General features: G+C 43.5%; 1 protein-coding gene across 4 annotated transcripts in view; it reads right to left on the minus strand.

Moving 5' to 3' along the window:
- Positions 1-15,544, minus strand: part of LSAMP (limbic system associated membrane protein) — a 1,064,612-nt gene that overhangs the window by 16,148 nt on the left and 1,032,920 nt on the right. For 2 of the 4 annotated variants that reach the window (XM_089670764.1, XM_089670766.1), the window contains exon 8: positions 10,082-10,114. The exons of the other annotated variants lie outside the window; for them this stretch is intronic. In XM_089670764.1, coding sequence (XP_089526890.1) covers positions 10,082-10,114 — 33 coding nt within the window. The remainder of the gene's footprint in view (positions 1-10,081; positions 10,115-15,544) is intronic. 4 annotated transcript variants of the gene reach the window in all.

The following is a 15,544-nucleotide window of genomic DNA, read 5'->3' on the forward strand; positions in this document are numbered from 1 at the left end:
TTTAAATAATTAAATTATTAAAATAAATAAAAAAAAATACTAAAATAAATAATTTAAATATTTAAAAAAAATCTCAATAATTGCTGAGTACTCATCAGTTGTAAATCACTTTTTTTTTTTTGTCACCACATCTTCAGATCTATTGTTAAATCAACTCTGAATGACAACGTGCTATTTAATATTATAATCATTTACAATTGAATTTACATGGGCAGGCTTGGCAGTCAGGACTGTTCCCATAGAAAGGTCACAGGCAAGATTTTAAATGGCCAATAAAAATGGCCATTTGTTCCTTTAACTTGGGAGAAAAAAAAAATAGTAATTTGATTTGTGCCGGACGCTGCAAACTTGTATCTAGTTGTAATGTTGCGGATAGGGGTCAGAGCCATCTCCTACTGGCTGTCATTCATTTCAAGGGGCCCCGGGAACAGCTTCTGGAGGACAAGGACCACAAGTCAATATTGTAGAAGAAGCTGATTGATGGCTGTAATTTAGGGTGGGGGTGTGGAGCAGCAAATTCCATTATACACTGATTTATATGAAGGCTATAAAACATCCGATCCCCCCCCTCCCCCTCCCAACCATAACTTATTGACTTCATAATCTATCACTCACTACATTATCCAGGTTACAGCACCCAACAGACAAGATCCGAGGCTTGGAGGAAATGATAAATACCAGATTGTCATTCTGGCCGTACTTCCCTCCGACAGTATCCAGGAGATTCATTATATTATCATAATTATTATTATACAGTATTTATATAGCGCCAAAGGGTTTGCTCAGCGCTGTACATTAGCGAGGGGGACAGTACATGAGACAAGACAGTAACAATACAATACACGAGGGGTTCGAGGGCCCTGCTCTTTCGAGCTTACAATCTAGGAGGGAGGGGATAGTGGTACAGGAGGAAGTGGCTGTGGGGGATGGAGTGGTAGGAGGAGTGGAGGAGATCGGCTGTTAGGTGAGGGTGGGGTAGGCTTCCCTGAAGAGATGGGTTTTCAGGGTGCGCCTGAAGGTGAGGAGGGTAGGTAACAGTCTGATGGATTGGGGTAGGGAGTTCCAGAGGATGGGGGAAGTCCTCGAGAAGTCCTGCAGTGGGGCGTGGGAGGAGGAGCTGTAGAGTAGGAGGTCCTGTGAGCAGCGAAGGGCACGGGTAGGGTGGTATTTGGGTATCAGGTCGGTGAGGTAGTTTGGGGCGGCGTTGTGAATGGCTTTGTAGGTCAGAGTTAGTAGTTTGAATTTGATGCGTTGGGCAATCGGGAGCCAGTGAAGGGATTGGCAGAGGGGGGTGGCAGAAGCGGAGCAGTTGGTGAGGTGGATGAGTCTAGCCGCTGAGTTCAGGATAGACTGGAGTGGGGATAGCGTTCATTTGGGTAGGTCAGTGAGAAGGGAGTTGCAGTAGTCCAGACGTGAGATGATGAGGGAGTGTACGAGTTGTTTAGTAGTGTCTGGGGTGAGGACTGTACGTATCTTGGAGATGTTGCGGAGGTGGAGCCTGCATGACTTTGATAGTTATTGGACATGAGGTTGGAAGGAAAGGTATGAGTCCAGGGTGACACCCAGGACTTTGGCGTGTGGGGTGGGATTGATTGTGGCATTGCTAGTCATGATGGAGAGGATGGGGGGGGGGGTGGGCTGGGGGGAAAACTAGGAGCTCGGTTTTGGACAGGTTTAACTTGAGGAAATGGAGCGATATCCAGTCTGATATGTCATTCAGGAGGTGGGCGATGCGGGTGGAGAGTGAGGTAGAGAGATAGATTTGCGTGTCGTCGGCGTGGAGGTGGTAGTTGAAGCCGTGGGAGTGTATCAGTTGGCCAAGGGAGGAGGTGTAGATGGAGAAGAGAAGGGGTCCGAGGACAGAGCCTTGGGGGACCCCAACCGAGAGGGGGAGTGAGGGGGAGGTGGTATCATTATAGGTAACGCTGAAGGAGCGTTGGGATAGATAGGAGGAGAACCAGGAGAGAGCGGAGTCTCTGATGCCAAAGGAGTGCAGTTTAGTAAGGAGGAGGGGGTGGTCAACCGTGTCGAAGGCCGCGGAGAGGTCGAGGAGTAGGAACACTGAATAGTGGCCATTAGCTTTGGCGGTTAGCAGGTTGTTAGTGATTTTAAGTAGGGCGGTTTTGGTGGAGTGTAGGGGACGGAAGCCAGACTGTAGGGGATCAAGGAGGTTGTTGTCGGTGAGGTGGGAACTCAGGCGATTATAGACTAAGCGCTCAAGGAGCTTGGAAGTGAATGGCAGCAGGGAGATGGTCTAAGGTTGTTTAGGTCAGTGGGGTCCAGGGAGGGTTTTCTGAGTATGGGGGTAATGTGTGCGTGCTTTAGGGGGGAGGGGAAGGTGCCAGTAGAGAGGGAGAGATTGAAGATGTGGGTGAGGGAGCGAATGATGGAGGAGGAGGGTGACTGGAGGAGCTGTGAGGGGACAGGGTCCAGGGGGCAAGTGGTGAGGCGGGCTTCAGTGAAGACCTTAGTGACCTCCTCAGTTATCACTATTATTAATGTTATTAATGATTACTATGATTATTATTATTATTACCACTGTCACTATTATTATTATCATTGTTATTATTATTATTATATAGTTAGTCTGGCTAAAAAAAGACAAAAGCCCATGCAGTTCAACCATTATTACTATCACCACTATTATTATTACTACTACTACAGCCACTATTTTTATTAATATTCATACTATCACCACTATTATTATGATTATTATTACTACTACTGCTACTGAGATGATGATTATTATTATTATAAATACTACTACTACTACCGCTACCACTATTATTATTATTATTACTGCTACTATTTTATTATTGTCATCATCATCATCATCATTATTGTTGTTATTATTGTTATAATTATTATTACTGCTGCTATTGTGTTTATTATTGTTAATAATAATAACAAAAATTATAACAATAAAAAGCAACAGTAGTAGTAATCGTGGTAGTAATAATAATAATAATTAATTTCAACTACTACTGTTATTATCATCATTATTGTTCTTGTTATTATATTTATAAATAATATTGCTGATGTTATTATTATTATTACTACTACTTCTACCCCCACTATAATTACTACTACTACCACCACTATTATTATTACTGCTACTACAGCCACTATTTTTATTACTACTACTACCACCACCAACACCATTGTTGTTATTATTATAAATACTACTACTACCACCACTATTATTATTATTATTATTACTGCTACTATTTTATTATTGTCATCATCATTATTGTTGTTATTATTGTTATAATTATTATTACTGCTGCTATTGTGTTTATTATTGTTAATAATAATGACAATAATTATAACAATAAAAAACAACAGTAGTAGTAATCGTAGTAGTAATAATAATAATAATAATAATAATAAATTTCAATTACTACTATTATTATCATCATTATCTTTATTGTTCTTGTTATTATATTTATAAATAATATTGATGTTGTTGATGTTATTATTATTATTACTACTACTTCTACCCCCACTATAATTACTACTACTATTGCTACTACCACCACTATTAATATTACTGCTACTACAGCCACTATTTTTATTACTACTACTACCACCACCAACATTGTTGTTATTATTATTATTATTATTATTATAAATACTACTACCACTATTATTATTACTGCTACTATTTTATTATTGTCATCATCATCATCATTATTGTTGTTTTTATTATTGTTATTGGAGTAATAATAATAATAATAATAATAACAACATATTATTGTTATTGGAGTAATAATAATAATAATAACAACAATGCTAACAATAAAAACAACAGTAGTAGTGGTCGTAGTAGTAATAATAATAAATTACAATTACTACTATTATTATCATCATTATCTTTATTGTTCTTGTTATTATATTTATAAACAATATTGCTGTTGCTGTTATTATTATTATTATTACTACTACTTCTACCCCCACTATAATTACTACTATTACTACTATCACCACTATTGCTACTTTTATTATTATTATCATCATCATCATCATTATTGTTGTTATTATTGTTATAATTATTATTACTACTGCTATTGTTTTTATTATTGTTATAATAATAATAATAATAACAACAATAATGATAACAATAAAAACAACAGTAGTGGTAGTCGTAGTAATAATAATAATAAAAAATAAGTACAACTACTACTACTATTATCATCACTATCTTTATTGTTCTTGTTATTATATTTATAAATAATATTGCTGTTGCTGTTAGTATTATTACTACTACTTTAATTACAACTGCTACTATTATCATCACTATCTTTATTGTTCTTGTTTTTATTGTTATAAATATTATTGTTGTTGCTGATATTATTATTATTGTTATTATTACTACTTCTGTTTTTACTATTATCATTATTGTTGTTAATAATAATAATAATAATAATATTACTACTACTCTACCGGCATTATATTATTATTGTTATTACTACTAGTGATTCTAGCACTCTTGAAATAGAAGTGATCACCTGGATCTGACCTTCTAATACCAATGGTACGTATACTAATAGTAAGAATACACACAGGAGCGGCCTGACCTAGCACCGTATATTACAATGTAACTAAACACAATCCCAGTAGTAAACCGGGAATATTACAAAAACATAAAATCCACACATTTTGTTGTTTCTGTCTCGAGTCCCCCACCACAAAGCCCCATTCACATGGCCAAATCGTCCATGATGCAACAAGTATGTTGCAAAAAGACATCAGCGGGAAGTCCAGGTGCGTGTGGACCAGGGGCATACTGACAACTCATGGGGCCCCCGGGCAATAGGGGGCCCCTGTGTCCTCGCCCAAACTCAAACCACGCCCAAAAAAGTCTATGAAAGGAACCAGGGGCATCTCATGGGGCCCCCTACTGACCCCGGGCCCTCGGGCAGTGCCCGAGTGCTCAACTGGTCAGTCCGCCCCTGGTGTGGACACAGATCAGCCCCTGCCTATCACCCTGTGAGCAGGGTCGGACTGACAACTCATGGGGCCCCCGGGCAATAGGGGATCATGGGGCCCCTGTGTCCTTGCCCAAACTCAAAAAAGCCTATGAAAAAGGTACCAGGGGCATCTCATGGGGCCCCCTACTGACCCCGGTCTCTCACAGTGCCCGAGTTTTCAAATGGTCAGTCCGCCGCTTGTGAGTTGCTGTAAAGTCTCCATGCTTCACTCTGACCACTAGGGGAGAAAAGACTGAGGAAATGCTTCCTCCTGCCTGTAGCAGACTGATGACATCATCTCAGACCCCGGTCATACAGGTACGACTTGTCATGTGATTTGACAGTTTGAAATCGCACGACAAGTCGCACGCTACTGTCTGCCATTTAAGCGGTTATATCGGTGCGATTCTGACTTCGTCGGAATCGCACTGATTTTGAAAGTAGTGCACGCCGTACTCTTTTGTAAGTTCAGGCGCAACACGCATAGTCATCTGTGTATGAAGTCGCACAGATGTCTTGCAAGTCGCACCTGAAGTCGCACTGACATCCGACTTTGAAATCATGCGACTACAAGTGAAGCCGCGCAATTTCAAATTTGGATTCAGTGTGGCCGAGATTTCATCCTAGGCAAAGTCACTAGACTGGAGCTCAGGAATGAACTTAAAAGAATAAATGGGAGGGAGCTTTTTTTTCCAAATAAATTAATTCTGTTTGTGACGTTAGGAATTTATTCATGCAGGTGTGTAAAGTTACTGAATTGTTGGTAATAAAAAAAAAAAAAAGAAAAAAAAAACTGAAAAAATAGCTGTGTGAGCTGTTCGTGGGTTATTCTGAAATAATAATAATAATAATAATAATAATAGAAAAACAAACATATAATAGAGAAATAACCAGGGAGAAGCACAAACTGCTGAGCATGTGCAATACTGGGAATCTGTGTGCATCTGGCACCATCTAGTGGGAAAAATGTAAAATTGCAGTTTTTGTTTTTTTTTTTTTTTTTTTTTCTTTTTTACAATTTTCTATTAGATGGGCATTATGACTAGGAGATCGGACACCATGCATGTATCCAGTTATAAAAAAAAGACAATTTGAAATAAAAATGAAACAAATACAAATAATAAAACTATAAATACAAATAATTAAAAAAAAAAGAATACATTTGTACCCTATGACTCCCAACTGGTTTACAGGGACTGAGTAGTAAACCAAGATGGCCGCCACGCTCTCATCTCAACTCAGTAATCTTTTTATTGAAACACATTCAAGTAACTGGGTTGATGTATAGTAATATAGCCGGCAACTCATCTCTTCTTCAGAATATCTTTATTGGCACACAATGGAAAATGTAAAATCCATAAAACTAACGCGTTTCGGGCCAAAGCTTTCACATGTTAGCTTTTATGGATCTTACATTTTCAATTGCGTGCCAATAAAGATATTTTGAAGAAGAGACGAGTTGCCGGCTATATTACTATATATTCTGGAGTGAACATTCAGGCCTGAGGACCGGCTTCCCACTCAAACTTTCTTGAGCAGCAAAGGAAGTCCAATTGGCTGCATTCCAAGCAATCCATTTATTGAACCAGGATAGAACCAATACAGACAGTGGAAATACAGTGGGGGACTAGAGGGTTTTTGATCAACAGTAGAGCTTGGGTGAGTTTCTTTTTAACTGGGTTAATGGGCTGACGCAGTTCACCCTGTATGTAGTCATAAGGCTGAAACAGAAACAAAACCTCCTGTGCTCTAGGACTAAAAACAAGGGTGGAAAGGTGGAAGGAATCCTTGAAACAGTTCCACAAATGTATGGAAGGTTTTGCAGCTCTAAAACAAGGCTGGGGAAGCCTGACCAAAACTGTGAAGTGAAGCAAAAAGAGAACGCACCAACCTTGCGCATTACCTCAGTAAACTATGATTGTCTTGAATAAAAAATATATATACTCACAAACAAGGAAGTATAACAAACATAAACAGATCCTCAAAGGAAATTGAAGTGTGGAGCTGTCAGGAATGGACTTGCCAATGGTGTTGGGACTCACCTGCCTTGTGGGCTGCAGTACCAGGGCTGGCCAGCGGGTGCTCTCAGCAACCAGAGGATCACTCCTGCAATCAGCTATCACCTGAGGCTGATTGCAGGAGGTGTATTTAAGGAATGGCCAGATCTGCAGTCAGTGCCTCTTGTTCCTAGTTTCCTGTGCATCTGTTCCTGAGAGAAGTTACCTTGTTGCCGACCCTGCCTGATCCTGATTCCTGTTGACCATCTCCTGCTCTGACTCCTGGCTCGTCCCTGACTATTCTTCTGCCTACTCCTATGCTGTTTGACCTCCTGTTGCTGTACCTTGGCTCGTGACCCGTTAACTCTTTGCCTGCTGCTCTGTTCTGAGCTGCCTCCACCGTTACCGACCCGGCTTGTCTGACAACGCTACACTCCATATTGTCATCCATCCCGCACGGATCCAGTCACTACTGTCCGAACCTGCCAGTCCCTTCACATCAGGCTTTCCCCCAGTACATACCCTCAGTGGACCCCTCTACCACAGTTGGGTGCACTCAGGGGCCGCGACCTGGTCTCAGTCCTGCGCCAAGTCCATCCCCACCATCAGGGGCTCTGGTGAAAAGGCAGACTGGGGCTTAGACTCCGCACCGTGGGGAATCCTGTTCTGTGGGTCACTAGAGATCCCACCGGGCGGTGCCTGGCAGTACCTTACGGCCTGCCTGACCATTCCACCTCTCCAGCCCTGACTACGCCTGTGTTCTTGAAGCCTGCTACTTCCCTGTGTCAGTCCACACATTTCTGGTCACACCCGGATCCCTGACAGGAGCCAGTGTGAGTCACATAATGAGGGTAGACTCTCAAAGTGAGGCTGACGCGTTTCGAAGGGAGACCCTTCTTCATCAGAGCTCTCTTCGAGAGTCTACCCTCATGATGTGACTCACACCGGCTCTACACTTCAATTTCATTTGAGGATCTGTTTATGTTTGTTATACTTCCTTGTTTGTGAGTTTATACATTTTTTATTTAATAAAATCATAGTTTACTGAGTTAATGCGCAAGGTTGGTGCGCTCTCTTTTTGCTTCACTTCACATAGTCATAAGGCTACCTTGACCTGGAAGGTACAACAGCTATCTAAATGTTCCCCTAAGACCAGGGGCGGACTGACAACTCATGGGGCCCCCGGGCAAAAGGGGATCATGGGGCCCCTGTGTCCTTGCCCAAACTCAAAAAAGCCTATGAAAAAGGTACCAGGGGCATCTCATGGGGCCCTCTACTGACCCCGGGCCCTCGGGCAGTGCCCGAGTTTCCAAATGGTCAGTCCGCCCCTGCCTAAGACATATTGGGGGAGATTTACTAAAACCGGGGCACTCCGAATCTGGTGTAGCTAAGGATGGTAGCCAATCAGCTTGTTCAGTTAGGATTTGACAATAAAACCTGGAAGCAGATTGGTTTCTATGCAAAGCTGCACCAGATTTTCCACTCTTCAGTTTTAGAAAATCTTCCCAATTGTTACACATACTCCAATAAACCTACAAGATTGTTGCAACAATATAAAATAATTCAATGCACCCATTTATTAATATAAAAATAACAACAAATAGCCCAAAAAAATAAAAAAACTCCCATAAAGCAAATTTTGGGTTTAAATATCCCTTTCCTGTGTCCAGGTATTCATAGAAACATAGAAAGGTGACGGCAGAAAAAGACGGAATGGTCCATCAAGTCTGCCCACTTTTTGTGTGTGTGTGTTTTTTTGGGGGGTTGGGTTTTCTTTTGTATTTTTTCTTTTTTTTGGGGGGGGGGGGGGCTTGGTTTTTTTTTTTTGTTAACTTTTTTTGTCTGAGTATAGATGTACCCTTGTCACAAGCATGTTTGAAGCTATATGCATTGAGTGAAACGCGTCAGAGAATGGACTCAGAAATCAGGGACGTAACCCAAAGACGTTCCAATAAAAGGCTTAATAAGCTGAGGTTGCCCAGTGGGGGTCGTGTTTGTTTGCTATGGCATTTGAAGTTGGACTAGTCCTCTGACTGGAGCTGTGTAAGAGAGTCAGAGAGGCTAGTCTTCTTTCTGGAGTCATTTAGCGTCATTCTGGACTCAAACCTTTCCTTCCAATCTCATGTCAAATCACTTACAAACACATGCAGGCTCCACCTTGGCAACATCGCCAAGATACGCTCCTTCCTTACCCCAGACACCACTAAACTACTCGTACACTCCCTGATTATCTCACGCCTCGACTACTGCAACTCCCTCCTCACCGGCCTACCCCAGTGCAGGCTCTCCCCGCTTCAGACCATCCTGAACTCAATGGCTAGACTCATCCACCTCACCAGCCGCTCCACCTCTGCCACCCCCCTCTGCCTCTCCCTCCACTGGCTCCCTATCGCCCAATGCATCAAATTCAAACTACTCACTCTGACCTACAAAGCCATTCACAACACTGCCCCTAACTACCTCACCGACCTGATTCCCAGGTACCACCCTACCCGTACCCTTCGCTCCTCACAGGACCTCCTTCTATCTTGCTCACTGGTCTCCTCCTCCCATGCACGACTGCAAGACTTCTCCAGGTCCTCCCCCATCCTCTGGAACTCACTACCCCAATCCATCAGACTGTCACCTTCCCTCCTCACCTTCAGGCGCTCCCTGAAAAACCCACCTCTTCAGGGAAGCCTACCTCACCCTCACCTAACAGCCGATCTCCTCCACTCCTTCCACCACTCCATCCCCCACAGCCACTTCCTCCTGTACCACTACCACCTCCCTCCTAGATTGTAAGCTCGAAAGAGTAGGGCCCTCTAACCCCTCGTGTGCTGTTTGTTGTTGCTGTACTGTTTCATGTATTGTCCCCCCCCCCTCTATTGTACAGCGCTGAGCAAACCCTTTGGTGCTGTATAAACTCGATGTAATAATAATAATAATAATGATAATAATTTAGTAGATTGGTTATTTTATCAGGTTACTCTTGGATACTGATATCTGAAACATCGCTTTTGGGTGGACGAACCCTTCAATAGACACTAAAGATTTTTCTGGTGTGAACAGAAAACTCTATAAAACCAGCAATGGACATCTCACACATTTTCCATGTTCAGGTTGATACAATACCTTTCTGTTTGAAATGAGCTTTGCTGCCTCTCTCTAGAAAAGGGAAATTTGTCAAAATGTTACTATCACATCATTAGGAAGGTCCGTGTGTTAGTATCTGGTGCCCAAATGTCTACAGAATATTAATTTATCTACGTTAGTGAATGAAGGAAATTGGTTAGGTGACCAGGTTATTTCCTAAGTGATAGGTAGAGCGCTTAGATGGTCTTTTTTCCCACATCATATTGTTTTTCACTTGCACTTTCGTATATTTTATTGCTCCTCCAAAGTATTTCTCCATTTGCTGTATTACATTTCTCTTATGAAGAAAACTAATAAAAAGACTGTTTCCCACTCCATACAAGTCAATGGGAATGCAAAAGTGCTTGATGAAGGTCCATGGCACCTGTCAAGGACTTCTGAATGATCTCAGGCGCATTTGAAACGGATGTCAAAAGCAGAACTGAAAGCCAGACGCATTTGCCCATCAACACAAATCCAACCGAAGCCCATCAGTTCAGCGATGGACATAGACAGCAAACGATCCCATGCAGAGAAACAGTCCCTGCCTTGATGCTCATACGGGTGGCAATAGGCATCCATGTGGTGTTATACAGAGCTCCAAATGATGATTGCACTGGCTGTATGAATAGTTGGGCATTCACGGGATGTACTCAATTAACTCAATAAATAAAAAAAAACAGTGCTGCGCAATATCTCCTCCAGTTGTGGTATGGCATCATCTGCTCCTCTCTATGGGAAATCACGTGATCGGGTGACGCAACACGTAGGGAGGAGCAGATTATGTCACGCCACAACTGGAACTGAGTGCCGCACAATACCTCCTCCTTAGTGCATCAATAGTGAAATATGTGATACTTCCAGAATAATAAATGATCTCCACATATTCAATATAAAAAAATAAACATGCACAGTCAGCAGATACCTCACAAGATGGTGTTAAGCTGGCCATATATTATATAATTTTCTTGAGATTTTTACTTTAGATTTACCAAAAACCATATAATATGAGGTCAAACCTAAATGACACTTTCAGTTGTATCCAGTTAGGCAGGCCCTTGCACTACATAGTGGAAGGTAAATCTAAAAGAAATTGGGCAGAAATTGGACAGAAAATTGTATAGTGTATGGCCAGCCAACTCTCACTTCCAGTTGTGATATGGCATCATCTGCTCCTCCCTATGGGAAGTCACGTGATTGATGACGCAACATGTAGGGAGGAGCCAATGATGTCATGCCACAACTGCAACTGAGTTCCACACAATACCTCCCCCTTAGTGTACCAATAGTGAAATATGTGATACTTCCAGAATAATAAATGATCTCCACATATTCAATATAAAAAAATAAACATGCACAGCCAGCAGGTACCTCACAAGATGGTGTTACTCTCACTTCCAGTTGTGGTATGGCATCATCTGCTCCTCTCTATAGGAAGTCACGTGATTGGATGACGCATGTAGGGAGGAGCCGATGATGTCACGCCACAACCGGAACTGAGTGCCGCAAAATACCTTTGTTAGGGATCCGGGTATGACCAGAAATGTGTGGACTGACACAGGGAAGTAGCAGGCTTCAGGAACACAGGCGTAGTCAGGCTGGAGAGGTGGAATGGTCAGGCAGGCCGTAAGGTACTGTCAGGTGCCGCCTGGCAGTGTCTCTAGCAGCCCACAGCACGGATTTCCTCAGGGCGCGGGGTCTAAGTCCCAGCCTGCTATTCACCAGGGCCCCTGATGGTGGGGATGGACTTGGTGCAGACTGGAACCAGGTCGCGACCCCTGAGTGCTGTGGTAGAGAGTACTGGCAGGGGAGTGCAGGAACGGAGTCTGATGGTAAGAGGCAGGCAGACTTACTAAAGGTGATCCGTGCGGTATGGATCGTCAGGTGAAGTAAGCGTAGTCAGACAGGTCGGGTCGGTATCGTGCGGGCAGCGTGGTACAGGAGGAGCAAGCAGAGAATGGTCGGGGTCACAAGCCAGGTTCAGCAGGTAGCGGGAAGCGCGGTACCGAGGATCAGGCAGAAGGATGGTCAGGCAAGCCAGGGGTTCAACAGGAGACAGTCAGCAGAGGTCAGGATAAAAGCAGGGTCAGCAACGAGGCAGGAACACAGGATACCAGGTACAGGGGTTCATGGGAAACATACACCAAGGCCCTGATCAAAGGCCTGGTCATTCCTTAAATACACTTCCTGCAATCAGCTTCAGGTGTTGGCTGACTGCAGGAGTGAGCTTCTGGCTGCTGAGAGCACCCGCTGGTCAGCCCTGGTACTGCAGCCCACACGGCAGGTGAGTCCCACCACCAGTGCTGAGTCCATTCCTGACAACCTTCTCCTTAGTGCACCGATAGTGAAATATGTGATACTTCCAGAATAATAAATTATCTCTACATATTCAATATAAAAAATAAACATGCACAGTCAGCAGGTACCTCACATGATGGCGTTATTTGCACTTCCAGTTGTGGTATGGCATCATCGGCTCCTCCCTATGGGAAGTCATGTGATTGGGTGACACAACACGTAAGGGGGAGCCGGTGATGTCACACTGCAACTGGAACTGAGTGGAATGCCATCTTATGAGGTACTTGCTGACTGTGCATCTTAGGGGGAAACACAGGCTGATAATCTGAAGCGCACCAGTTTTAGTGCACTGTTTTATGTGAGTCAATTTTAAACGATTTTTTTTATAAACTAATGGTGGGAATGCAGAGAGCGCTATGATTATTAAAGGAGAAGTATGACCAAAGTTTTTTTGGTCCTACTGCTATGGATCACAGGAGTGCAGTTCATTCTGAAAAACAAATGTTACCAGTGATCCCACTAAGCTCAACCATACAGATGGCATGACTTCCTTTGGCATTATCAACACCAATGAAGCTGGTCCAATGCTACAACCCTAAAATCCTTGTTGAGTTCTGGTTCCCCTGCACGTTTGATTGGCAGCTCCCTGAATACCTGAGCATCTGGATGCTCCTTCTGTATCCTCGTGATGGTCCCTCATGTTTCTCATAGGCCTTTGTGCAGCAGTACTGGCTGTATAAGGCACTATGTCCACCTCTGCTTGGACAAGGAAGAGAGTTCAAGATGAAGATTGAGTTTCCAGCTCTTTGTGTTCCAGATCCATAAAGTGAGTGGAAAATCAAAGTATAAATAAGGAAGCAGGACCATGAGAACTGTGTTCCTCAATGCTATCATTCCCAAATGAATATCAGATATCAGCCAACCACTCCACAGGTACCTTTATCACTAGTACTAGTCTTTTTGTAGCACCCTCCTAGTTAGGTTGCTAGATAAATTGAACTTTGGCCCAATTGTAGTTAGTGGTGTGGTTGTTAATCGGTTGGGACTGATCAGGATTCCTGAGCTAAGAGTTCATTGCTTTCCCCTGCCTCTCGAAGAAGGTTCCAGTGCATAGGGAAGGAGATTCAAATGATCAGCTAAATATTTATCATGCCCTGGCAAATCCCTGGAGGGGGGCATCCAGAAGGTGGCTAAGGAGGTGATAAATGTGTTGGAAGTCCAAGAAGAATATTCTTTCTCTTTCAAGGAGTGTTTCAGTCTCCTGGGGAGCTGTTGAGATAGCCAGAAAGACAAGAGATTGCTGCTTGGGCCTCAGTGGGTGTTAAGCTGAGGGCCTGAAAAGAATTGCCAAAGTAACCTTGCTGAAAGGAACTTTCTGAGTCCTGGACTGAAAGAGGGATCTTTATCTCCTTCACAGAGGATTTGCCTGAGGATGCTGGGTGAGGGACAGTTCCTGGGACACTGTGAATAAAGGCTTCACTGGGATGGATATTTGGGCCGGAGTGCCATAGGGGAACCAGTTACCAGAGGTTGCCTAATGGAGTGCTGTTGTGGGACAGTCAACATCCTAGCCATACCCTGCTACCCTCAGAAAATCCTCTCTTAGGAAGGTTAGAGGGAAGTTCATCCTTCTACTGTGATCATTGATTGTTTTGGAGTATCCTGTGACCCTAAACCCCTCTCTTGTTAAAGTTCCTCAATCAGGGGCCGACTGACAACCCATGGGGCCCCCGGGCAATAGGGGATCATGGGGCCCCTGTGTCCTTGCCCAAACTAAAAAACGCCTATGAAAAAGGTACCAGGGGCATCTCATGGGGCCCCCTACTGACCCCGGGCCCTCGGGCACTGCCCGAGTTTCCAAATGGTCAGTCCGCCCCTGTCCTCAATAATAAACCCTACAAAGACATCCCCTAGACTGAGCCTTTATTGTCAGTGTGAGTGGGACTGTGCGTGGGTGACTGTCACCCTCTGTACTACTCAGGAGACCCTGTCTATCTTCAACAGCCCCTTCAGGGGTGAGCACTACATCTTCTTTGTCTCTCTCTCTTTCTCCCCTCTCTCTCAGAGATGTACTAAGTCAATCCACGAGGAGGGCCAATGTACACTATTGTGTCACAGTAACGCGTGGCAACACAGGTTACATGTATTGTTGCAATGTGTTGTTGGCACCACAACAATCCTTGCCAACATTTTTGGCAGTGCACTGCCACCATGTTAGTTTCCTTTCTTTTTAATCTATGCCCTTCTCCCCCTCTTGTTTTCTTTCTCTACTTTTTCCTCTTCTTTCTTCTCTTCCTCTCTCCTCTCCTTCTTCCCCTCCGTTTTTCTCTCTTTCACTTTGTCCCTTTTCTTCTTTTCTCTTTCACCCCCGCCACCCTTTTCCCCCTTCTTTCTTACTTCTCCCCCTTTTTTCTTTCACTCTCCCTGCTTTCTTCTTTTCTCTTTCACCCCCCCCCCCTCTGCTTTCTTCTTTTTCTTTGTCTCCTTTTTCTTCTCCTTCCTACTCTTTCTCTCTCTTCTTCTTCTCCCCCACCTTTCTCCTTTTTTTATCTCTCCTTCTTCCCCTCCTTCCTTCTTTCTCCTCTCCTTTCCCCCCATCCTTTTCTTTTTTCTTTCGCTCTCTCCCCCCTTTCCTCTTTTCACTTTTGCCCTCCCCCTTTCCTCCTCCTTTCTTCTCTTTCTCTCCTTCTTTATTCCCCTCCTTGCTTCTCTCTTCTTTCCTTTTCCCCACCCTTTCTTCTTTCTTTCGCTCTCTCCCCCCTTTCCTCTTTTCTCTTTCACCCTCCCTCTTCCCTCTCTTTTCTTCTTTGTCTACTTTTTGTTCTCCTTCCTACTCTTTTTCTCTCTCCTTCTTCCCCTCCTTCCTTCTCTCTCCTTTCCCCCCATCCTTTTTTATTTCTTTCACTCTCTCCTTCCTTTCCTCTTTTCACTTTCGCTCTCCTCCTTTCCTCCTCCTTTCTTCTCTTCCTCTCTCTCCTTCTTTCCTTCCTTTCTTCACTCTCCCCCTTTCCTCCTCCTTTATTCTCTTTTTCACTTTCCTTCTTCCTTTTTTCACTCTTTCACTTTTCACCCTTCCCCCTCCATTCTTCTCTTTTTCTCTCACCTTCTCTCTCTCTTTTTCTTCTCTCTTTAACTCTCCCCCCTTCCTTCTCTTTTCTTCTCTTT

Source organism: Staurois parvus, unplaced genomic scaffold (assembly GCF_062004578.1).
Source record: "Staurois parvus isolate SC_StPar_1 unplaced genomic scaffold, SC_StPar_1.0 ptg000095l, whole genome shotgun sequence".
Taxonomy (NCBI): domain Eukaryota; kingdom Metazoa; phylum Chordata; class Amphibia; order Anura; family Ranidae; genus Staurois; species Staurois parvus.